We start from the raw sequence: 26,467 nt of genomic DNA, 5'->3' as shown, positions 1-26,467 counted from the left end.
TAATTGTAGCACAGCAAAGACAGGCAGCTAGCTATTTGTAAAAATCTAGACCAACCTGGTCTGCACAGAAAGTTTCAGCTAAGTGAGGGCTACATGGTGAGAACCTGTCCGCTCGCATCATAAGAAAGAGAGGGGGGTAAGGAGGGAGGGAGGGAGGGAAGAGAACAAAAGAAAAAGAAAGAGAAAGAAAAAGAAAGAAAAAAACCTCTTCATGCCTGTGGTACATTTTCACTTTGCTATTTGGTCCTTGTGCTGATTAAGTTTTAAAAAAAACTATTTTAAAACTTTCTTTCTTTAAGGACTGTCTTAAAGTTTGGTTTGATACTGCAATTTTTTTGAGGAAAATATTTGCTTTGATTCACACAGTTTGAAGGCATAACATCCATTAAGAATAAAAAAAAAAAGTCAGTGGCAAGAATCTAAGGTGAGGAAGACACAGTGGCAAGAATCTAAGGCAACTGGTCATACACACAGTGTCTACCACAGTCAAGAAATAGAACAGAGAAACATTAATGCTATAGTTCCTACAATTCTTTAATAAAATTTTTATTCACAGTATTTCCTTCTATACTTAAACTTTTTACAGTCTATGTTCCTGAGCTTTTCAAGCATGTTCTCTTCCATAATTTTATTAAAGTACATTTTATATATGTTTGTGCTTCACTTTCCCCTTTTCCTTTACATAAACCATAAATTTTTTTGAGACAATGTTACTGAACACTCCTGGCTAGCTTGAACCTTGAAATGTAGACCATTTCCTTCTGCCTTTCAAGTGCTGGTTAACTTACAAACTTGTAAGAACTCATTGGGGGATTGAGATATATACGCTGCTTTGAAATTTTTCCTTTATTTGTATTTAATTTTAACTTGAACTATTTATATCCTGTACAGACAGATACTACTCTTTCCTATCTAAAAGAGCACACTGTTAACTGAAATATTGCCTACAAATGTAGTCTCCTCATTAATATTGGCATTGTAATTTTTTTGTCTTCCTTACAGCCCTTCCCTTATATCAATGTTTTTGTAGACTACAGGATCCATTTAACTCATTTACAATAAATACTGTTTTTCAAATGTTGACTATTTTATTAACAAATGAAGTATTTTGGAAAGCATTAATTCATTAAAATAATTTAGTTCTGTGGGGATACTTAAAATACTATATTTTACTAAAGATTGTTTGCTTAAATTATTTATATTTACTTGTGTCCACCTGTGAACATGCAACTTTGAGTGTGTAGAGGTCAGAGGACAACTTGTGGAAGTTAGTTCCCTCCTTCTACCATGAAGGTTTGAACAAGCTATGCTTTAAACTCTATAAGGCTTGGTGACAAGTAAGTGCCTTTATCTACTGATCCATTGGTTCCTCAAATAGCATTTCACATATCTTTAACTACTTTTAAGTTATTGGCCTTTGATTCAAATCCAATTCTTCTCTAATTGTCCTCTTTAAGTTTCCAACCTCTCTGTGGTTTTTTGTTTGTTTGTTTGTTTGTTTTCTTTTGTTTTGTTTTTTGGGTTTTTTTTGTTTGTTTGTTTTTGGATTTGGTTTTTTTTGAGACAGGGTTTCTCTGTATAGCCCTGGCTGTCCTGGAACTCACTTTGTAGACCAGGCTGGCCTTGAACTCAGAAATCCGCCTGCCTCTGCCTCCCGGAGTGCTGGGATTATAAGCATGTGCCACCACTGCCTGGCTATTCTCTGTGTTCTTTAAAGAGGTTTTGACCCTAGATCTTCTTTACAAATCTACCTTAGACCTATCACTTCTTTCCCAATAACCCAACAGAAACCTCACTAAGATCTATCTGATTCTCCTTTAACCACTATCTCTCTAAAATATGTCCTGAGCTTATACACTAAACTGATACTGAGTTTAACTTTCTACATGTTTTAAAAAAGACATTTAAAATTTTTATGTGTAAGAGTGTTTTGCCTGCATGTATGTCGGAATAACACATGCTTATCTGGTACCAGAGGAGCCCAGAAAAGGGTGTCAGATCCCTTGGGACCAGACTTGCAGACAATTGTGAGCTATCCTGTATGTAGGTGGTACTGAGAATGAGGCTAAGTCATCTGGAAGAACAGCCAGTGCTCTGAACAACTGAGCCATCTCTCCAGTCTCTTAAAAAAACTTATTTTTATGATGTTTAATTATGGGAATGGAGTGAGAGGTATAAGTGCAAGTCCCCAGAGAGTCTAGAAGAAACCATCAAATCCCCTCAATCTAGACTTACAGGCAATTATAAGCCATCTCATGTGGGTGTTGGCAAACTGAATTCCAGTCCTCTGAAATAGTAAGCACTCATAACTGCTGAGCCAAGTATCCAGTCCCTAATTTTCCGTATCCTAGTTTAAAATAGGAATGAGTGCACATATTCAAAGTCAGGGAGACTCTAGATAGACTTCCCAAGTATTTCCTGTTTCCAACTCTACAAAACGTATGTGACCTGCTCCAGCTTTACAATCAATCCTACAACTATAATTACAACTTTTTTGTTGTTGGTGGTATTGTTTTTGTTTTTGGACTTGGGGTTTTTGAGACAGGGTTTCTCTGTATAGCCCTGACTGTCCTGGAACTCACTCTGTAGACCAGGCTGGCCTCGAACTCAGAAATCCACCTGCCTCTGCCTCCCAGAGTGCTGGGATTACAGGCGTGCACCACACCGCCCGGCTTATATTTAACTCAACTTATTTGTAATTTCTCTACTACTTCTTTCTATTCAATACTGATAAGGAATTCAACTTTCTATTACACAGTTACAATTTCACTATAAGAACCTTTATCTAGATATTGAACACTAAACATCCTTTAAGGCCTTAAAAATCATCTGTTTCAGATTAAAACTATAAAACTCTTTGTCTTTCTGGGATATGCTTTATTAGTCTAGGTAGGTGGAACCTGTGGAGGCTAACACCTTGGGAAAGAAAAGATGACTTACTTACAAGTTTTGAACTCATTTACCTAACTTGAATGAATACCCAGTATTTCTGGAGTATTACAAGGGTGAGTAAAATAAACTAGCTATAGGAATCACATTCTAACTTCACAAGCAATACATAAAAAACTTGCACAATTTAAAAACCAATTCTTACAGTTATCTCTCCAAGTGATAGCTGTAGTAACTGAAGAAATCACTAAGTAATTAATTCTGTGTTCAATAATGACTTAACAAATATTAACAAAGAGGAAGAATGGCTCAGCAGTAAAGAGCAGCAAGTGCCTTATTCTGACCCCTGTGGATGGGCAAACACACAAAAATATAAATATTTTAAAATGTATTTGTATTATTCTTATTTATGTACATGACCAAGACATGTATATGCAGGTATCCAAGGAGCAGAGAGGAAGGTGCCAGATCTCTTAGGACTGAGTTACAGACAGTTCTGAACTGCCTGGCCCTAGTGCTGGAGTGCAAAAGAAGCAAGCCCTCTTAATTACTTAGTCATCTCCCTAGCCCCATAAAAATAAATCTTGGGGGAAAAGCAAATATTGACTAATTCTCATGAAAAGTCTCTATTCTTGTCCTAAACGGTTTCCACATTCTACACATTTAATCTTCCTGAGTCTCATATACTAACTACACCACCATCTTTCTGTTTCAGATGAACTGATCATAGCTAAATAAAGCTTTCAACACAGGCAGTGATTAGAATCCCATCTTAAATTTTCTCAAAACAACAACAACAACAACAAAAACAAAAACACTTCCAGTTCCCTCCTGTGTCAACCATTCCTTCTCCACTAAATTCAATCTCAATATTAAATATGCTAACAATTCTGCAATTTTACCAAAACAAAAATGAAACACCCTAGCTTCAGGTGCTTCCTTTTGCCCTTTGAGGTACAATTTAAACAGTTGTTTTCATTTCCTATACTCACTTTCCTTTCATTCTCCCAAGCTCAGACCAAGCTTTGGCCCACTTCACTGAAACTGCCACCTTCAAAGTAACATTCATCTCCAGTGGCAACCTCATCCCTACCTTACCTGACCTCTATGTAAAACTTCCTTTACTTGTCTTACAGACCAACCAAATTTGATTTTGTTTTGTTTTCCTCACTCTTTTCCTATCCTCCATCAGTTCCTGTGACTCTTAAAAAACTAGTGCACAAAGATTTAAGTTCTTTGTATCTACTACTTATTTCCTTATTGAACCATGTAGCCTCAAGAGGAGAGAGAGAGAGAGAGAGAGAGAGAGAGAGAGAGAGAGAGAGAGAGAGAGTAAGTAAAAGCCAACATTCACCCCACTAATACCAAGACCCCATGTGCCCCAGGCAATGTAAGTCCCTCTGCCCACTTCAGAGCTTCTGTGCTGGTTCTTCTCTCCACCTAGAAAGCTAGTCCCTCAGACAATCAACATGCTACCCCCAACCCATCCACATCACCAATCTTCTCACTCATCACTAATAGGTTAGAATTCCTAACTTAGGGCTGGAGAGATGGCTCAGTGGTTAAGAGCACTGACTGCTCTTCCAAAGGTCCTGAGTTCAAATCCCAGCAACCACATGGTGACTCACAACCATCCGTAACGAGATCTGACGCCCTCTTCTGGAGTGTTTGAAAACAGCTAGTGTACTTACATATAATAATAAATAAATCTTAAAAAAAAAAAGAACTTCTAACTTAATTGTCTAGCTCATTATCTCTCTTATGCTAGCAAGAATTTTATGCTGTTCATTCTTTGACTTACTTTATGTTGCTATTCTGGGAAGTATGCACTCAAATTATTTGGTAAATTTGGAATTAAATCTAAAGCTTTCATTTTATATATCAGAAGTTTAATGCTAGCAAGTCAAAATTTTACATGATCCTATGACTTAAAATATTGAGACTATAACCAGGGCAAGCCCTCTTGGCCTACATAGGAAAAAGAGATAATTTTACTACTGTTTTTCAAACTTTTATTTTTGCAGGTGGGGAGGGGGATCCCACTAGTAAATTTCTCTTCAACTGCAACAGATAGCCTTTTGTTGCTAGAGTAGCTACCTCTGGGGGGGGGGGGAAATGATTATTAGTATTTAAAAAAAAAAAACTAGGGAAAACAAATGTTAAAACTCCACTGGGTTTCTAAAATAACAGTAATGCTTTAAGACGGGGCCAAGTCACTATTCAAAAGTAAATTAGATTTGTTAATGTGAGGAATTAATAAGAAAGAACAAATATAACAAGAAACCCAATCAAGAAATATTTTCTTTTTTGGAGGGGGGTCGGTTTTTTTCAAGACAGAGTTTCTCTGTATAGCCCTGGCTGTCTTGGCACTCACTCTGTAGACCAGGCTGGCCTCGAACTCAGAAATCCACCTGCCTCTGCCTTCCAAGTGCTGGGATTAAAGGTGTGCGCCATCACCACCATATTTTCTTAATTTCTTAAATCAATTAGTGTCTGTGTGTGTGTGTGTGTGTGTGTGTGTGTGTGTGTGTGTGTGTGTGTATGTGTATGTGAGTGAATGCCACTAGAAAAGGAATTTTTTTTGCAATATAAAGTGCATACTACATGAGTCCTTTTCCTTTTTCACACTTTCACAAATTGAGTTCATTCCTAACCATACATCTAAATAACCTAAGCATATGATTTTCCTTTCCTAATTTTTTGTTTTTCAAGATAGGGTTTCTCTGTGTATCCCAGTCTGTCCTAGAACTTGCCCTGTAAAGCAGGCTGTCCTTGAACTCAGAAATCTGTCTGCTTCTGCCTTACCACCACCCAGTAACAGCTTTTTTAGTAATGTAAAAGAAAGAAAGAGAGAGAGCGAGCAAAACAAAAAACAAAAAAAAAAAACAAAAAAAACAGGGCTAGAGAAATGGCTCAGAGGTTAAGAGCACTGACTGCTCTTGCAGAGGTCCTGAGTTCAATTCCCAGCAACCACTGTGGCTCACAACCATCTGTTATGGGATCCAATGCCCCTTTCTGGTGTGTCTGAAGACAGCTACAGCGTACTTATATAAAAAACAAACATACAAACTTTTTGCTCAAATGAAGTACTTGGCAGGTCTTCTTTATGAGTTGCCAGCATCGCAGCTCTTAGTAAAGGGTTATTTGAACACAGGGATAAGGAAGCATTACAACTTAAGTGACTCCAGGCTACAGTATGAATACACCAAATAAAAGGATGGTTTGTATTATGGGTAAGTAGAACGGGACAATTTGGGAGTTCATCCTAATATTCAGAAAGGTATACAATTTAAAACTCAAAAATAGTCTACTCTGGAATTGTCCATTAACTTTCACATATTGAGGTTTATTTCAGGTAAATGCAACATCTGAAAGCAATGTGATGCTTCAGACTACTAAATGATTCCGATCTTAGTTCAGAATCCCAGCACTCAATGTAACACCCGGGTGTGGCACTATACTCCTGCAATCTCTGTACAAATAGAAACAGTAGAATCCCTGTAGTTGCTGGGCAGCTTTTCTAGCTAATCATAAGCATCAAGTTCCAGGTTCAGTGGAAAATACCATCTTAAAAATAAAAAAAATAGTAGAAAAAAATTTTAAAAGCTGGATATAGTGGTACCTGCCTTTAATCCCAGCACTTGGTTCACTGAGGCAGTTGGGTCTCTTGAGTTCAAGACTAGGCTGGTTTACAACAAAGAAATGAAGGTCCAGGTCAGTAGGGGCTACAGAGAATTCCTGCCTCCTCCAAAAAAAGGAGGAAGAGGAAAAGAATCAACAAAAGAAGAAAGTGGGAGAGAAAATTAGAATTAGGAGTACTGGCTACTCTATCAGGGAACCTAGTTTGAATCCCAACACATGGCTGCTTACAACTATAATTTAATCCAGAGGATACCTTTTTTCTGGCTCTTAGGCAGGAGGCAGAGGAGTAGTTCATAGAGGCACACAAGCAGGCAAAACACCCACACATACAGAATAAAAAGTAAAAATAATAAACAGTTAAAAAGTAAAATGAACTAAGCATAGGTGGATTGCACCTTTAATGCTAACCCTCAGGAGGCCTAGAAAAGTGGATCTATCTCTGAGTTCAAAGCCAAATGGTGCTTGAACATACTGAGTTCAGGACAGTTAGGGCTACTAAGTGAGACATTGTCTTCTTTTTTTTTTTTCTTTTTTAAGTGGGGTTGGGGGTGTGCTAAATAAAGTATTAAGTGACAGATGAAGATATTTAACCTGACACTGAAATCTGCCTATACATACATGTACATAAACACGTACACCGAAACACTTGGTTCTTTACTATGCCCTCAGATAACTTGATTCTAAAACATCTTAAGATGTCTAAGGGTGTTGTGCTGTTAATAACTTTATTGTTATGTTAATAATAAGTCATTGTGCTTCAAATCCCAGGAATTATTCTTTTATCTGCCCATATTGTCTCAGTATAATCTGCCCAATATGAAGTCTTTCAAGCTACCAGTACAGTGATGGTTAATTATTTGCTTGCTTTTACTATGACAAGGTGTTCTAAATATTTCCAGTCCTGGACTTATAGTCATTGCTCTAGGTAGTACTGCTTTTTTTCAGTGGGGAAAAAAATCAATATATTGTTGTACTTTGTAACCTATTCTCTTGGAATTGTTTTTTTCTTTTTTGGGGGAGGGTGGGGAAGAAGGGGGAGGAAGGGTATGTGTATTGGGTGTTTTGCCTGCTTTTGTGTCTGTTCACCAAAAGCCTGCATTGCCCATAGAGGGCAGAAGAGGATATCAGATCCTCTGAAATTGGAGTCACACAATTGTTATATCCTATGTAGGTGCTGGGAACCAAAACCAGGTTCTCTGCAAGAGTAACAAGTGCTCTTAACCACTAAACCATTTCTCCAGCAAATTTATTTCTTCACTTTATTCTAGTCAATATAAAACACCCAGCTAACTAATAAGACAGCTTTGCACAAAACTAATCTACCCTATTCTAATAAAGACTATCCCAGATTAAGGAGGTAGAAAAATAAAAGGCAAAATTCAGCAGAAAATACTTTAACTTGGAAAGACAAAGTAAAGCTTCTTTTCTTTCTGAAGCCATCATGCCATCCAGACTAAGGAAGATCCAAAAATTACCACAATTCAAAACTCAGATAAGCGTTGTTAGGTGCACTTAATATGGATACTAAATATCAAGCTTCAACTTGCAAACATGCGCATTAAAAAATTGAATCAGTTTACAAACAAATTATTTCATTATTAAAGTGGCATGAGACATTTGGTGTTCTCCCAAAGAACCTGGGTTCTGTTCCCAGCACCCATTTCAAGGTTGTTCACAACAGTCTGTAACTCCAGTTCCAGAGAATCTGACACCATCTTTTTTGGCATGTAAGACATCTGCACCCATGTGGTGTACATAGACATAACCAAAAATAAATCTTTCCCAAAAAATGTCTTATGCAATCTGACACAATCCAGGTATCCAGAGGGGACAGGTAAAGTGACAATACTAAACAGCCAGACACAAATACAATAAAGTGCCAGATTTAATGGTATATGCCTTTAATTCTAGCCCTTGAGACACAGAGACAGAGGCAGACAAAGGCTGATGATGTCTATGTGTTCCAGACCAGCCACCTAAGGATAGTTAGACCCTGTTTTAAATTTTAAAAAAAAAGGAAAAAAATTAAATCCTGGCCCCCAAGAGTATTTAGTATCCATTCCTTTATTATTTTCCTTACATTTCTTTAACTGTATAGTTCGCTGAAGTTTATAAACACTGTGTCTGGTTAATCTTATTATATAATTTTTAAATTTTATTTGCAATATTTTATCATACAAATCATGTACTATAATAAAATCATAAAATTAAAAATAGTTGGGCATATCATTATATATACATGGCATAATATTCAGTAAAGATGCCATTTAAAATAAATATAAAGAATGAACGTTTTCAATCTAAGTCTTGACCAAAGTCTAGTGGCCTAAAAGTTTAAGGGTTGCTTAACTTGGATTTTAATTCTATTCAACTGTCATTTTATAACAAGAGATATAGTAGGGTTTTTTTTTTTTTATTTGTTTTGGTTTTTGAGACAGGGTCTCTTTATATAGCCATGGCTGTCATGAAACTCCCTATGTGAATCAGGCTGGCCTCAAACTCAGAGATCCTTTTGCCTCTGCCTGTCAAGTGCTGGAATTAAAGAAAGGCATGTGCCACCATCCCTGGCCCTCTTTTTTAAAGAGTTATTTATTTTATACACACATACACACACACACACACACACACACACACACACACACAGTTGCTGTCTTCAGACATACCAGAAGAGGGCATCAAGATTCCTATTACAGATGGTTGTGAGCCACAATGTGGTTGTTGGGAATTGAACTCAGGACCTCTGGAAGAGCAGTCAGTGCTCTTAACCGCTGAGCCATTTCTCCAGCCCTCTCTTGGACACTTAAAAAGAGATTTAAAGAATTAAGTAGGCAGGTCTAGGACACAGTACTTGCCTAGGAAGCACAAAGTCTTCTGTAACAATGTACAATAAATACATAGTAAATAAAAGTTTCTTCAGTCATAGCACCAACAAGCATTTGGTATTACATTGCTAGTGCTTGGAAAAACAAACAAACAAACATCTCCAGATTTACCAAGACTTGTTTATGCCTCTAATAGTCACCTATTATACAACTCTCATCTTACAGGGGAGTATCTCTTGCTGATCTTCAAAGCATGACAGCAGAGATGGCTTCAGTATGTTGACACACAAGTAAAAATAGAACAGATTTCAGGGACTCAAAATGAAAAAGGCAAAGGAAGAATATAACAAAACCACAAAATGGAGATGAGTTCACATAATTTGCATTTAAAGTGCTGAATAACTCAACTGTACCTTTTAAATAAGTTTTACTAAAAGTAGCACCTATTATTGATATTTCAACAATATAGAGTTCAGAATTGCTTGTCAATACAACTTTTAATTTTACTTTTAATTACATGATTTTTATGTGTGCTTGTACATGTGCAGCATACCACAGTCAGAGGACAACTTGCAGGAATAGTCTCTCCTCCTATCATCAAGTAGGTTCAGAGGATCAAACTCAAATCATCAGATATAGTTACAAATGCCTTTACCTGCTAAGTCATCTCATTAGCTCAACACAATTTAGTTTTTATAAATTGATTTTATACCATTAATCTGAAGACTAATTTTAACTCTCATGGATGCTTTCTACTTTCTCAAAGGCTTTACATGAATATTTTTATACTAATTAAATAAACACTAAATTTTAATAATGCTAGTTCACAATAAGTATATATACTAAATACATGAATTAGACAGCCAATCATGCTCAGGTCCCACTGTTCATCATAGATGAATTGCTGCAGTAAGTTTTCATAAGTAAAGCTTGCAGTTTTGACAAGAACCAAAGTGAATACAATGAGGAAGATAAGTAAGCAGAGGTGAAGGAGAAGGAGAAACAAAAATGTCTGAGGGAGGGCTGGAGAGATGGCTCAGCAGTTAAGAGCACCGACTACACTTCCAGAGGTCCTGAGTTCAATTCCCAGCAACCACACGGTGGTTCACAACCATCTGTAATGAAATCTGATGCCCTTTTTTGGTGTGTCTGAAGAGAGTGACAGTGTACTCACATACATAAAATAAATAAATCTTTAAAAAAGAAGATTTAAAAAAGAATGTTTGAGGAAAAAAAAAAAAACACTGAGAATGCTAATTTGACTAGAAATTCTATTATCCAAAAGATTGCTTAGGTGCTGGAGAGATGGTTCAGTGTTAATAGCACTAACTGACCTTTCAAATAACCACAATTCAATTCCCAGCACCCATAACTAGCTATGTAATTCCAGTACCAGAGAATCTGATGACCACTTTTGGACTCCAAGAGTGAATAAAAAACTTATTTACAATATAATGTGCCAGTAGCCCAAAACAAGTATTCCTTTCCTAACATCCCCAAAAGAGATTAAAATTAAACGGATTCTTTTAAATGACATTTTGTTCTGTTTTGTTTTGTTTTGTTTTGTTTTGTTTTTCAAGACAGGGTTTCTCTGTACCTGAAACTGGAAATCCACCTGCCTCTGCCTCCCAAGTGCTGGGATTAAAGGCATGCACCACCATTGTCAGGCAAAATTAAACAGATTCTTATCACTACAATTCATTTAGCATATATTTACTTAGTATCTACAATATGCCAAGTTCTACAAATACGTTGTAATAAAATGTAGTAGTTATTAATGCTGCTGTTAACAGCTAAGGTTATCTTATTGGGCCTCAACATAATTGTGACTAGGTGTGTGGCTAACATAACACTGTGACTAGATGCAATTAACACCGTAAAACTCACAATGCATCAAAATCATTTGTAGTCAAGAGTATTTAAATTACTGTGCAGGAGCTTCCAGAAAGCTCTACCAACATTTCAGATGATGGTTACTCTGTTACTCAGTAATATCATGGATTAGAGATGCTTGCCAACTTTAACAAATAAAGAATCCCCTGTGTTTGAAGCCATTGAGATCTTAAGGTTATTTGAGGTTTCTCAAAACTTTTTGGTTTTTTTTTTGTTTGTTTGTTTTTGTTTTTTTGTTTTTATTTTTTGTTTTTTTTTTTTTTGAGATAGGGTTTTTCCGTGTAGCCCTGGCTGTCCTGAAACTCTGTAGACCAGGCTGGCCACGAACTCAGAAATCTGCCTGCCTCTGCCTCCCAAGTGCTAGGATTAAAGGTGTGCACCACCACCACCACCACCACCACCACCACCACCACCACCACTACCCAGCTTGCCTTTTTGTTTTTTTAAGGTTTGTAAGTCCCACACCCTTTCATGAGCACTTATAAGTAGTTACCAATTGCTGGAGGAGGGCTTCATGAAGTTCCACCCCTCTCTGAGGATTCATAGGTAGTTAGTGGTTGCTGGAGAATGGTGAGACATTTTCCTCAGTGGTGTAACCACTGGTAAGATATCTATGCTCCTGTAAGTAACACTGGTACATACATACAAATATACAGACAGACAGACAGACAGACAGACAGACAATCAATACAAGGTGCTGAAGAGATGACTCTGCAGTTAAAAATGCTGGCTGCTCTTCCAAAGGATCCAGGTTCAATTCCCAGAACTTCTGAGGCAGCTCACAATTGTCTGTAACTTCAGTTCCAGGATACTCAACACCCCCACAGAGACATATATGCAGTAAAAGTACAATGCAAGGCAGAAGCAGGTGAATCTCTTTAGTTTGAGGACAGTCTGGTCTACAAGAGCGAGTTCCATGACAGCTACAGATACACCTAGTGTCAGTTAATTAACTAATTAATTAATTTTACGAAGGCTCAACACAAGGCTATGTGTAAGTTACAAGGTTACCTATGACTAGGTATCTGACTTCAGACTGGTTAAGACACCCTAATACATCATTCTATTTAATTTTTAGAAAATGGTCATTCAGCTGGGCGATGGTGGCACAGGCCTTGAATCCCAGCACTTGGGAGGCAGAGGCAGGCAGATTTCTCAGTTCGAGGCCAGCCTGGTCTACAGAGTTAGTTCCAGGACAGCCAGGGCTACACAGAGAAACCCTATCTCGAAAAAAACAAAAAGAAAGAAAGAAAGAAAATGATCATTCAAACCCACAGAAAACTTTCTAAATTCTGTTCAACTAACTTAGTGATTGATTATTCCCTTCCTGTTCTTGGTACAACCTTATTATATATAGCAATGTCATATTTTTTAAAGCAATGTCTTAATGTAATTCCAAGTACTTTGAAAGTAAATAAACCCAAGTTAAGGAACATAGATACAAAGCTACAAATACAATCTTTTGGGAGTGGTGGCTCATGTCTGAAATCCTAGAACTGGAGAGGGTAAGGCAGACAGGAAGATAGGAAAGACTTCAAGAACAATTTAGGCTACATGGTGTTTTTTTTGTTTGTTTGTTTGTTTGGTTTTGGTTTTTTGTTTGTTTGTTTGTTTTTGAAACAACAAACAGGGTTTCTCTGTATAGCCCTGGCTGTCCTGGAGCTTACTCTGTAGACCAGGCTGGCCTTGATCTCAGAAATCCGCCTGCCTCTGCCTCCCAGAGAGCTGAAATTACAGGCATGCACCGCCGCCACCACCACCACGGGATCTACATAGTGTTTCTAAAGGTCACTTTTATAGGTGGGAAATTTTGCTCAGTTGTTAAAGAGTACTAGCTGCTCTTGCAGAGGACCCAGGTTCTGTTCCTACCATCCACATGGGCTGCACACAATCATTTAATGGAAGCAAACCAAACACTTGTAAACATCAAGTAAATTTTTAAAGGGTTCTGGGGGCTGGAAAGTAGTTCATCAATTAAGAGTCCAGGCTACTCCTCCTGAGGACCCAGGTTTGATTGCCAGCACCCACTTGACAGTTCAGAACCATCTCCAATCCCAGACGATCTGAGCCTTCTTCAGGCCTCAGCAGCACCAAACATGCCTATGGTACATGTACATGCAGGCACCCACACACCAGAGCATAATTTTGTTTCGACACCTTTTGCTTTGTTTCAAGACAGGATGTCTCTGTGTAGCCCTGGCATTCCTAAAACTCACTCTGTAGATCAAGCTGGCTTCAAACTCAGATTTTCCTGCCTCTGCCTTCTGAGTGCTAGAATTAAGACATGTGCCACAACCACCCAATTTATTCGGGTCCTTATGGCAGGTTAGGTATACAGCTTTCTGTCTTCTGGGGAAGTGGGGAGTTTAAGAGACTCCAAAACATGATACTTAAATTGTTGCCACAAGAGAGAAATAACAGGAAAGCAATAAGCAAGTGGTTTTCAAAAACTATCTTTTTATCTCTCCACCAAAAGCATGTGGACTGTGATTGTTTCAAACAGATATTTATGTTAAACTGATAGAAATTCATGAAGCTTTCCATATTTTTACGGATTTGTATTCAGCTATAATGAAAAATGAAATTATGGATTTCACAGGAAAATAGAGAAAATTAAAGTATATTCAGTTAACCCAGACACAGAAAGATAAATAGTATACTTTCATATGTAAATCTTAGTTTCTAGTTGTTAAATATGTGAATTTAAATGAAAGCAAGATGAGAGGCAATAGGACACAGATATGAAAGCAGATGGACTGATGGGAACAGACAGGTTGATAGAGATATGGGTAAGAATCAGCCAAAACTAAGTATATATTAAAAATGCTGTAAGGAAACCTATTACTTTAGAAGCTAATTTTTAAATTAATACTTTTATAACAGTATGTCACAGATCATATTGGTGCCAGTAGAGCCCAGAAGAGGGCATCAGGTCTACTTGAACAGGAGTTACAGACAGTTGTAAGCCTCCCTCCCCTACCATGGGTACTGGAAATGTGGAGTCCTCTATGTAAGTACTTTTAACTATTGAGTCATTTCTCCCATCCTTTTTAAGTAATATTTTCTTAAACATGTGGACAATATTGATAAAAGTAAATGGTTTTCAGACTGCAGTCTTTATCCAAACACATCCACATATCTCTAGACTACAAAAAATAATTGGTTTACAAGAATATGGATTAGTTTAAGCCTTTGGCCAATTTTTGGGTGGGGGGAAGTGCGGGAGAAAAAGAGGGAGGGATGGAGGGATAAAAAGAAAAGAAAAGCTAAACTCATCTTGGCAAAGCTGAATATGACAGCAAATCTCAAAATGGGGTAGTGGTGGTGCATGCCTGTAATCCCAGCACTCTGGGAGGCAGAGGCAGGCGGATTTCTGATTTCGAGGCCAGTCTGGTCTACAGAGTGAGTTACAGGACAGCCAGGGCTATACAGAGAAGAAACCCTGTCTCAAAAAAACCAAAACTAAAACAAAACAAAACAAAACAAAAAACAAAAAACAAAAAACAAAAAACAAAAACAAAAAAGAAAAGAAAGAAGTCTCAAACTGCATTTACTGCCAAGGATCTATAAAGCAGTTATATATTATCTAACTGACCTACTTAAAGTAAACTTAGGGTAAACATCTTCTTGAAATGAAGTCTTAGGATACTTAGGTATCACCTAGTAACAAAGGATATTTTCAAGAGCTTAGTGTTCTGCATTGGCTGGTGATCCCTCTCCACAACCTAAGTGTGCTAGACCACTTTTAAGTATCCCCAAGCAAGGGTTGGGACAGGATTTTGCTTTTATTCTCCTGGAAAAAATAAAAACAAACCCCTGCCCAACTCGCACTTGTGTGTGTGTGTGTGTGTGTGTGTGTGTGTAGCAGAGAAAAACAAAACATCCAGCTGATGTTCCTTTTCAACTAGTGTCCCAAAAGGAAAAACTTTCTCCTCCACACTGTCTTAAATACCCTTCAACGCAAAGACCCTCCTTCCTGCTTACTTATGTTCACTGCTTGTGGGCTGATTACTTGCTCACTGCCTCTTGACCTCGCACTGACTTTGGTTCTTGGAGTAAAGGTGTGTGATAGTGCTGAGATACACCACCACAAAGTCTTTTCAGTAAATATCAAAGTCTTTGGGGTTTGACAGTATGATCAACTATCCTGCAACACTCAAGTGCTGTGGGCCATTTCAACTTTACTGTTTTGTCTCACCCCTAGATGCCACAGCAATAGTTTACCCAACTCTCTAGTATACTATTTTATAGCAATTACAAAGATTGACTGCCTTCTTTACTAAACAAAAGCATTTTTACTAGTGTCTAATAAACCCAATATTTAAAGACAATTCAAATAAGAAAACTACTTTGAAAAAGAATTAATTCTTAGGACAATTTTCTAATTGTCATTCTAGTAATAAAGGACAGATAGGCAAGTAGACAGATGTTCAATATAATATAAAGATAACTAATTTAGAAAACTCTCAATGGAGTTAAATTTTACCTAAAAGTAGGCTGGAAAAAAGGCTCAGTGGTTAAGAGTACATGCTGCTCTTCGAGAACCTGTGTTTAGTTCCCAGCACCCTTGTAAGGTGGTAATGCCACCAATTTCAGCTAAAGAGAATCAGACACCCTCTTCTGGCCTCTGCAGGTATGTATACCTGGCAAACACATATATATGAGTACACATAAATACATTTTATACACATACACACAAATAAAACACTGGAGGGAGGATGTGGGGGTGACACACTCCTTTAATCCCAGTGATAGGGAAGCAGAGTCAGATGCATTTCTGTGACTTAAGGCCAGTCTGGTGAACAGAGCTAGCTCCTGGACAGTCAGGTTTACACAAACAAACCCTGTCTTGAAAAAAACAAAAACAAAAACAGTAATAGCTAGAAGTGGTGGCATTCACCTTTAATCCTGACAATTGGGAAGAAGCGGGATCTCTGACTTTGAGGCCAGCATGGTCTACAAAAGAAAGTTCCAGGACAGCCAGGCTACACAGAAACCCTGTCTTGAAAACCAAAATAGATAAAAATATGAAAAAGCTGGAGATGCTTTAGCTGTTGGCAGCACTTGCTGTTTTTACAAAGGAACCCAGACTGGTTCCCAGGACTAACATGGTGGCTTTAGAACATCTGCAACTTCAGTTCTAAGGGATCCAATGCCTTCTGACCTCTGCTAGCACCAGGTATGAATGTAGCACATAAAACATATGTGGAGCCGGGCAGTAGTGGCGCACGTCTTTAATCCCAGCACTTCGGAGGCAGAGGCAGACGGATTTTTGGGCCAGCCTGGTCTACAGAGTGAGCTCCAGGACAGCCAGGGCTACACAGAGAAACCCTGCCTCAGAACAAAACAAAAAACAAAAACAAAAAACAAAAACAAAAAACTCATACATGGAGGCAAAACCACCCATTAACACTCACACACATTGGGCTGGGGAGATGGCTAAGATTTAAGAGCACTGTCTGCTCTTCCACAGGACCTGACTTCAATTCCCAGCACCCACAAGGCAGTTTGAAACTGTCTATAACTCCAGTTCCAAGGATCCAACACCCTCACACAAACATACATGCAGGCAAAACATCAACACACATAAAATATAAAATAAACACACATTAAACAAACAAATCAAAAACATTTTAATAAAAATAAATCTTCTTTGAAATTTTTATCTATAACATTTTGAAGTAATAAAGGATTCATAGAATATTTCACTTTGGGCATTGTTAATTCTCCAATTTAAACTATTTATAAAAATATGCACCCAGGGACTGAAGAAACCATTTAATTAAATTAGAGGATCAATGTTATCTACTCAAACCACTATAAAATAACCACATTATCTTCAGAGTATTGTCTTACCCTTCCTACAGAAAAAAAATAACTTTTTATCTAGCTCATTTTAAAAATGAAATTATGAAAGAACCATTTTAAAGGAAACCAGTCACAATACCTCCCTTTTCGCTCCAATGTTATTTATTACTTGACCCATAGGGTCTATACTGTAATTTAAAAAAGACAATAGTCTCCAAGGGCCCCCTGGAATGATACACACAGTAAGTGAAAAGTATTCTAGTTAGAGGAAGGCTGAGAAGAAAAGGGAGTATAACAATCAAGACGGAGATGGGTAGGGCATATGTTTCAGGTATTTTGGCTTTTGATTGTTGTTGTTTCCCCTGTTTTCATTTTTATACACAGTTTCCTAGCTGTCCTAACATGCCATACGTGCCTGGCAGAGTTTGATCTCTAGACCCATAGTAGAAGAAATGAACACATGTAAGCTTATATGTAAGCGTATGTGTATGTGCCCTTACACACACATTCATAGCCACACCATATACACAATAAACAAAACTTTTAATAAGAAATTAGAAATGAGGACTGGGGTGATTGCAGAGTATGTAAAAGTGCTTTTTTCTGCCAACACAAGGACCTAAGTGCAATAAATTAAAAAAAAAAAAAAAAAGCAGGGCATGGCCATGTATGCTTGTAACCCACACATAGAGAAAAGATAGAAACAAGCACATATTAATGGAGCTCACTAGCCTAGCTAAGACCTTAATCTTCAGGTTTAGTAAGAGACCCTGTCTCAAGGTCTGATACATAAACCAGACAGCGATAAAGAAAATGCCTGATGAGTCTCCTATGCTGCACAGGCCTGTACCTCCATGCACATATTACATATGCAAGTACAGGCATACAAATGAGTGGTAAGGACGGGGGGGGGGGGAGGGAGACAAAAGGAAAGGGGAAGGGAAGAAAGAAAAAGCGAAGAAAGTAAATTTAAAACGATTGCCAAAATGAAAAATTAAATGGTCAGTCTAAATAATAAAACAGGCATAGATGAAAACCAAGCTACTAATCTGGAAAATAAAGGTGAGGATGAAGTGGAAATATCTGGTTTCTTTAACAACTCAGTTGTGTCGTGTTTTTTTTCTGCAAGCTGCTGTGTGAGAGAACATGCATGTGCTGTTTTGCTGAAAACAGACACTTCAGAGGTACATGATGTTTAGAAAGGACATAAATAGAAACTCACAATGAGGACACTCTTGCACTGCTACATGCCCGCAATGCTTTCCTGGTCTTAGAAACACACAAAAGAACTTCTCGTGGTATTCCAGCTCATTCTGGCCACTTTCCTGACTTGTGCCATTTGGCAGAGTCTTGCTGTTTCTGCTGGATCATGCTGCCACTACTGATTCATGTTTGGTACTTGCTATTGAAATGGACTGCTGATATCCTAACATCAAAGAATGGACTCGTCCCAAGGAATTACTTCTGAACAGTCCACAACACCCTTTCCTATTATCCTTCTTTTTCCCCTACCCCTGGTTGATAGGTTAGAAGAAAGGGTGAAACATTTAAGAACCCTAGATAAAGTAGATTTTGAAAAATCTAAGCCTTCAGAAGGAAGTCTATATGGGTAAAAAGAGCAACATTTAAATTTTGTCAAGCCTTCACAATCATGTGACCCAACTCGCAGCATTAGGAAAGTTGAGAACCACTGGTATAAGGGGAGTTCCTAAACAATATAGCAGTTAGTTATTTCTGGGTGAATGATTTAAAAACAAACGGCAAAAACAAACAAAATAAATGGCTTTGTCCTCCCCTGTCACAACTGCAGAGCTGGTGGCACCAAGAAACAACAGTGAACGTGTGAAAACTCTGCAGTGGTGGTAGGAGTTTTTAATCAAGAAGTTATTTCACTACTTTAAAAAAACATATACTGATGGGTTACCAACTTCTCACAATATCTTAAAATTGAAGTGTGAGTTTTTGTGCACTTACTAACATACTAATTTACCAAGCATTGACATATAATATGATTGGCATTTACTTAAGTCAGTATATCTGGGTTTGATTTGTTGGCTTATGACTAAATATTTTTAGTGTGCCAAGTCTATAAAGTGTTCATATGCCTTTACAAATCAGATTTACTCAAGAATGTTAGGAAGTGGAATTCAGAGTTCTACTTGTGAAGGAGCTTAAAGAAACAGAAAAATTACTGTTAAGTCAGTGATAACCAAGTTACAATCCGGGAGAACCACAGAGGATCAGTGCCTTCGTCAGCCAGCATCAGAGAAGCTTCCTCCTGCAGCAGATGGGAACAGATAGAGATCTAACCAGACATTACACAGAGAGTGAGAGACACTGGGGCCCGAAATTGGATGTCTCCACCAAGCCCTCCATCAGCCCTAAATGGAATGTCCTCCCCTCTGGGTTCAGGGGACCTGGGGGAAGAAGATGTTAAAGAGCCTAAGAGCCAGAGGCGGGGGGGAGACACCAAGAAAACAGGGTCTTCTAAATCAGCTGAGTAAAGCTCATAGGAACTCACAGAGACAGAGCAGCATGCACACAGGGCTTACTCAGGTCTGCAGCAGGTCCTCTGCGGATACGATATGGATTCTAGTTCAGTGATCCTAAGGGATTCCAGAAGGTATGGACAAGTGTGTCTGATTCTGTAGCCTTCTCTTGGATCTTCTCCTTCTGTTGTTTTGCCTTAGACAACTTGGATGCAATGATTTATCTTATTATATTTTATTGTTATCTCTTAGAATCCTATTCTTTTCAAAGGAGACTGAAAAGGAATGGAGCCACACCAGAAAGGATATGGGGAGGAACAGAGAGGAGCAGGGGACGGGAAAGCCTGATCAGGATATATTATGCAAGAAAAATTAATTTTCAATAAAAGGAAAAAAAAACCTTTCCCCTGGGCATACCCTATTTCTGCAAAACATAAAGTATATGGTATATTTTAAACAGGATCTGTGTACACTGTTAAGCTGCTATGTGGTAAAAACTTCATTCCTATAGCAGGTCCTCCAGATAAAGCTAAAAGTTAAAACACATGCTGTGGCAGGTCGACATCCAATTACTAGAACTAAGCATGTCAGAGATATAATTAGTTACGACACTAGGACAGGCATGCATGTTTCAACACACACAGCTCAGAACAACGCTTTGGCACTGTATGAGAGAGGACTTAAACCAAAGACTTAAAGAAAGGTTACAGAGTGTGTATATACTTGTTATTATTATTACCTAAAACTTGCCACACCAAATTATTTCTTTTAAGTTATAAGCATATTTGATTTGTATAAACATCTTTTTAAAGACTTCTCAGGAGAAATGAAAAAAGAGAGACCTACTCCCCTCTTTCTCTAAGCCTTCCACATTAAAGAAGTTTATGTAAGAAAATTTGTTTGATAGAAAAAGAACAGGACTGGTGGGGTTGTTCAACAGACAGAGGTGCTTGCCACCAAGGTTGACAACCTGAGTTTGATGCCTGAGACCCGCATGGTTGAAGGAAAGCATCCAATCCCATGCACATGCATGTGCACGCGTGCACACACACATTAAATATAAATAAAGGGAAAATATGTACCTTCCAAAGAAGTTGACCAAATGCACTTATAAATTCTGATAAAATCCTAAAATCTAATTACAGGCTTCTCAATCATGAATAAATCCAAATCTTGAAAATAAAACACATGAGGCAACACGACTTGATGTTGACAAAGTCTGTCTGAGAGATGTAAAGATACCTGCCCCTCAAACCAAAAGAACTATGTAAAAAAATTAAATGGAAGATGATTCTATCAAAAAAACTTAGTAGTAAATCACGACCAATTAGATTTTTATCCAATAATAAAATCGTAACATTAAAAAGATGTTAAGAGGCAGAACACGGAAGCACACATCTGTAAGTTCGTGGTGCTGAGGCAGCGGTAAGCCTCCCACAGGTGGCTGGCCAGGCAGGCTAGCTGGAAGGGTGAACTCAGGTTCAGTCAGAGCCCTCTGTCAACAACTGAAGCAATAGATGAGGCTATCAACATGGGCCTGTGGCTTCCACACCTGACTACAAACATTCTCAGATCACCTGCCACTCATAAATGAAGCCTCTTTCCTGAGAATTTTAGCAATGTGTTTGTTTGTTGATAACATTAATACTAATACATAAATTCTAATCAAAAAAGTTCCAAAATGGCAAGGTGGAAACACACACAACACACACACACACACACACACACACACACACACACATCACAAAGCAGATTTCAAATGTGAGAGCTTTAGACTTCCCAAAACCTGCAAATGAAATTCCATAGATGATGTTAGGTGCAGTGAAGAGGACGTAGGCTGAATGGATGCTAGACACAAAAAGCTTGTAATTAAGTGCATTCTCGAGTATAATCACCCACCCTGGAACAAGATCAAACATTCGGAACTTATTCAATGTAAAGCAGCTAGACCTTATACTCCCACAGGAAGACAGCACATGACGATGAATGATGACCTAAATCCCATCTAGTAGGCCAAATGGCCCAGGAAGTCAGTGCACATGGTCCCTCCACAGACACTGTTAATTACGCCCTCAGGTTTCGGTCCAGCAGAGCTTACCATCTTAAAATAAGGCCTGCAGAGAGCCCTCTCTTCCATCACAGAACTATGTAAGAAGCCTGTTATGTAAGTTTTACAAAAGACTGAGATTTGGCCAAAAGAAAATGTACAGTAGGTTACAGCAAACAAGAAAAGAAAAGTACTAATGTTTACTTCCAACATGAGCGAGCACCTCAGAATTTTTACAGATCCAAAAGTTCCAATATTACAGATAAAGCTGGAGCAAAAGAAATGATTCAACTGCTACCCCACCCTAACCCTAAAAATCTACCCATTTTCTGGGAAGAATGTGACTCCTAAGTATGAATTCTGAACATTGTTTTTCTATTGTATAACAATAAAATAATTCTAAGATCTACAGATTCCATGCAAAATTAGTATTTTCTACTATTAAGAAAGGTAGTAGGATGAAGCAGAAGAAATTTTAACGGTGTAATTTAGCCAAAATCGCCCTAATTAATAAAAAATGCTTTTCTTTTTGAGGCAATGTCTCACTCTGGTCCAATCTGTCCCAGAACCCACTCTGGAGTCCAGAATGACTTCAAAATACTGATAATCCTCCTGCCTCAGCTCCAGAATGCTCAGATTACAAAAACAAACCACCACATCCAACACTAATTCTTTTCTTAATTGATACCCAAGAAGTCATAAAAATAAATGGGTTTATCAAAACATAATTTACAGGAGCTACAAAAGAACCAGTTATACATGATATGTATGTATATGTATGCATAATAATAAGTTAACTTTAAAAATCAAGGGACTAGAGAAATGACCCAGGGTAAAGTGCTTGGTATGCAAACATGAGCACCTGAATTTAGGACCTCCATACCCACATAAATCATGGCAATACACATCTATAATCCAAATACTGAGAGGTGGAGGCCGAGATAGGCTGGTTTTTGCTGGTTAGCCTTTGTGAGTTCCAAGTTCAGCAAAAGACCCCATCTCCCAAAGAAAAGCAGCAGAGGAAGACTGGATGCTACCTTCTGGTCTCCATATACACAGAACAGGCATGGGTACCTACATGCATGCGCATGTACTCAAACACACACATACAGTCCACATATAGTCCACACAACAGAAACTGTTTAAAAACTGCCTTTTATTTTGACATGAGTATCAGTATGAATGTCAGCCCCAGAAATACTTGAACAAATTTCTGCTTCCCCAGATTTTACCTTTCTAATGTCACGAGTATTTGTTTATGCACAACACACAGATTTGCTCAACCAAGAGAAAATATACAATGTAGGTTTATACGTCAGCTTTTACTTTTGAGCCTAAAAGCTCTCTATAAAACTGTTTAATGTCACAGGGTACCCCTGCCATCTCACATTCTGCTTAAAACTTTTCGTAGCTATGTGTGGTCACATATGCCCACAATGGCAACTCTTGGGAGAGCGAAGCAGGACTGAGCTGGAAACCAGCCTCACATTCTCAGCAAGACTCTGTCCCTGTAGTCTCTTCACAAGCTTTCACAGGCAATGGAGAATAGTATTTTTACTCTGAATTCATAAAATCTATCTTAAAGGAGAACTATCAGTGGTTTGGCAAATGGAGTTGGTTATTTAAGTCTATAAAACAACAAGTTGGTCAACAGAAAGATGCTACAACAGGCATGTATGTTAATCTTTATCTGCATAAAACTTCACATCAATTCTTACACAGCTCTGTTTTCTTTTTTTCAAATGTATTTGAAGTTCTAAACATTGTAGGGGAAGACACCAACATCAATGGGGTTACTGCAGGATACTTCCAACATTACACTTGCTCAAATGTCTAACTCACCATTTATAACTATTTTTGGAGTCAACTTATTAATTGAATTCAAAAACTTAATTTTGACTTTTCTGATCAAAAATGGAATTATATTATTTTATCACCAACCAGATGCATCATGTTATCCAATAATGATTCAGAAAGCCAAAACTTAGGTCACAGAAATCTTGATAGCATTACAAGAATTAGACATGGGTGTCTAAAATCAATTTCAAATGAATAGCTCTAAGGCAGGCATTTATAGCTATGGCACCATTACTACATGATCTTCCATGATAACTAATTTATCAAGAATAGTGTATATTTCTGCTTATTTGTGCTTTTTGATTTTCCCTACATATTTAGTAATACATTAATTACCTTAATAGATCATTCAGGTGTGTAGATCTCACCAAATACCTAATTAAAGTTCTTCAAAGGTTATGTTTTTTGCTTTTTGAGACAGGATTTCATGTGCAGTCTGGTCTTGATCTCATGTGCACAGACTGGTCTTGAACTCATGATGTCCTTGTACTCCTGATCCTCCTTCCTCTACTTCCTGAATACTAGAAATATATTTTTTTGTTGTTGTTGGGGGGAGGGCATCAAACCCAGGATTTTGCACATGTTAGGTAAGCTCTCTACCACTGAGCTACTCAAGCCTATATTATACAATCTTATCTCACTTAAGAGGTTTAAAGTAAGTGCATAAACATACTTCCAGACATTACATATATCATCTATTCCTGTATCTTCAAAATTATAATTGTAATTGCAGAGCATTACAACATTAAACTGTATGTGTATTATATCCTAATAAAATTGTTTCTAGAAATTTCAATCATAGGAACGATAAAATTAACTAAGTTTATTTAAAAGTCTAAGCTATTCAAAATTATGGGGAAAATAATAAAAAAGATCTCAAAAGATGGAAAGATCTCCCATGCTCATAGATTGGAAGGATTAATATAGTAAAAATGGCCATCTTGCCAAAAGCAATCTACAGATTCAATGCAATCCCCATCAAAATTCCAACTCAGTTTTTCATAGAGTTAGAAAGAGCAATTCTCAAATTCATTTGGAATAACAAAAAACTCAGGATGAAAAAAACTACTCTCAACAATAAGAGAACTTCTGGGGAAATCATGGTCCATGACCTCAAGCTGTATTATAGAGCAATAGTGATTTTAAAAAAAAAAAAAAAAAAAAAAAAAAAAAAAAACCTGCATGGTATAGGTAAAGAGACAAGCAAGAAGATGAATGGAATAGAATTGAAGACCCAAAAATGAACCCACACACCTATGGTCACTTATATTTGACAAAAGAGCTAAAACCATCCAGTGGGGTGGGGAAAAAGACAGCATTTTTAACAAATGGCGCTGGTTCAACTGGAGGTTGAACAGCATGTAGAAGAATAAAAATTGATCCATTCTTATCTCCTAAAGCTCAAGTCCAAGTGGATCAAGGATCTACACATAAAACCAGACACACTGAAGCGTGTAGAGAAGAAAGTGGGGATGAATCTTGAACACATGGGCACAGGGGAAAAGTTCCTGAACAGAATACCAATGGATTATGCTCTAAGATCAACAATTGACAAATGGAACCTTTTACAAAGGAAAAAAAAAGAATTACAAAGCTTCCGTAGGGTAAAGGACACTGTCAATAGGACAAAGCGGAAACCAATAGATTGGGAAAAGATCTTTACCAATCCTACATCTAATAGAGGGCTAATATCCAATGTATGCAAAGAATTCAAGAAATTAGACTCCAAACAATCAAATAAACCTTTTAAAAATGGGGTACAAAGCTAAACAGAGCTCTCAACTGAGGAATATCAAACAGCCAAGAAGCACCTAAAAAAATGTTCAACATCCTTAATCATCAGGGAAATGCAAATCAAAACAACCCTGAGATTTCACCTCACACCAGTCAGAAGGGCTACAATCAAAAACTCAGGTGTCAGCAGGTGCTGGTGAGGATGTGGAGAAAGAGGAACATTCCTCTTTTGTTAGTGGGATTTCAAGCTGGTACAACCACTCTGGAAATCAGTTTGTCAGTTCCTTAGAAAACTAGACATAGTATTATCTGAGGACCACTCCAGCATATACCCAGAAGATGCTCCAACATGTAATAATGACACATACTCCACTATGTTCATAGCAGCCTTATTTATGATAGCCAGAAACTGGAAAGAATCCAGATGTCCTTCAACAGAGGAATGGATACAGAGAATGTGGTACATTTATACAATGGCGTACTACTCAGCTATTAAAAACAATGAATTCATGAAATTCTTAGGCAAATGGATGGAACTAGAAAATATCATTGTGAGGTAACCCAATCACAAAAGAACACACATGGTATGCACTCACTGATAAGTGGATATTAGCCCAATAGTTTAGAATACCTAAGATATAATTGACAGACTTCCTGAAGCTGAAGAAGAAAGACTCAAGAGAGGGTGCTTCGTGATAGAATTCTTAAATGTTGCACTCAACAAAAATAAGACTTGTGCATTGCACATGATGTATCTTAGGGCAAGATGGTGGCATCAAAAGCTGTGAGTGTCGGGGGGGCAGGTCTACCTGATGAGACTTGCCCAATAAAATTCAGACGACAGAAGAGGATGATGGGGAGGAGGGGTTGTTCCTGAGAATAGGTGCTGGAAAAGATCATGTAGCTGGGGTTGGGTCTGGATAAGGATCAATCAATCAACTAATTCCAAGGCCTATAGCACCTAAGCACGGGGCTCTCTGAGCAGGCTAGATCTCAGCTCGTCAACACATCTTTCTACTAATATTTCCCTCATTGCTCCACATCACCTCTGTAATTTCTTCATTCTCCCCTCCACCCACCTCCACTTAATCTTCTATATAGAACACAAATATCCAAATGTAAAATTTTAAATGTGAGAATTTTAAATTTTTAAACAAATAAAAATGTCTCACTTTAGAGCGAGTACTCTTAAAACTTGCACACTACTGAAAACTGAGACTAAAACTGTGCATAGGAAAGCAGTGAGCACAGGTGGCTCCACCGGCTTCTGTCTCACGGGTGCTATC

The 26,467-nt window shown here is 37.8% G+C and overlaps 1 protein-coding gene across 4 annotated transcripts in view; it reads right to left on the bottom strand.

Annotated features, from left to right (window-relative positions):
• LOC127663977 (ubiquitin-conjugating enzyme E2 pex4-like) overlaps positions 1–26,467 on the bottom strand; it is a 113,802-nt gene that overhangs the window by 49,287 nt on the left and 38,048 nt on the right. For 2 of the 4 annotated variants that reach the window (XM_052155828.1, XM_052155829.1), the window contains one exon: positions 9,195–9,330. The exons of the other annotated variants lie outside the window; for them this stretch is intronic. In XM_052155828.1, coding sequence (XP_052011788.1) covers positions 9,195–9,330 — 136 coding nt within the window. The remainder of the gene's footprint in view (positions 1–9,194; positions 9,331–26,467) is intronic. 4 annotated transcript variants of the gene reach the window in all.

The sequence above is a fragment of the Apodemus sylvaticus genome, chromosome 13, assembly GCF_947179515.1.
Source record: "Apodemus sylvaticus chromosome 13, mApoSyl1.1, whole genome shotgun sequence".
NCBI lineage: Eukaryota > Metazoa > Chordata > Mammalia > Rodentia > Muridae > Apodemus > Apodemus sylvaticus.
The sequence above is the reverse complement of the archived record's forward strand: the minus strand, read 5'-3'. Positions and strand labels throughout refer to the sequence as shown.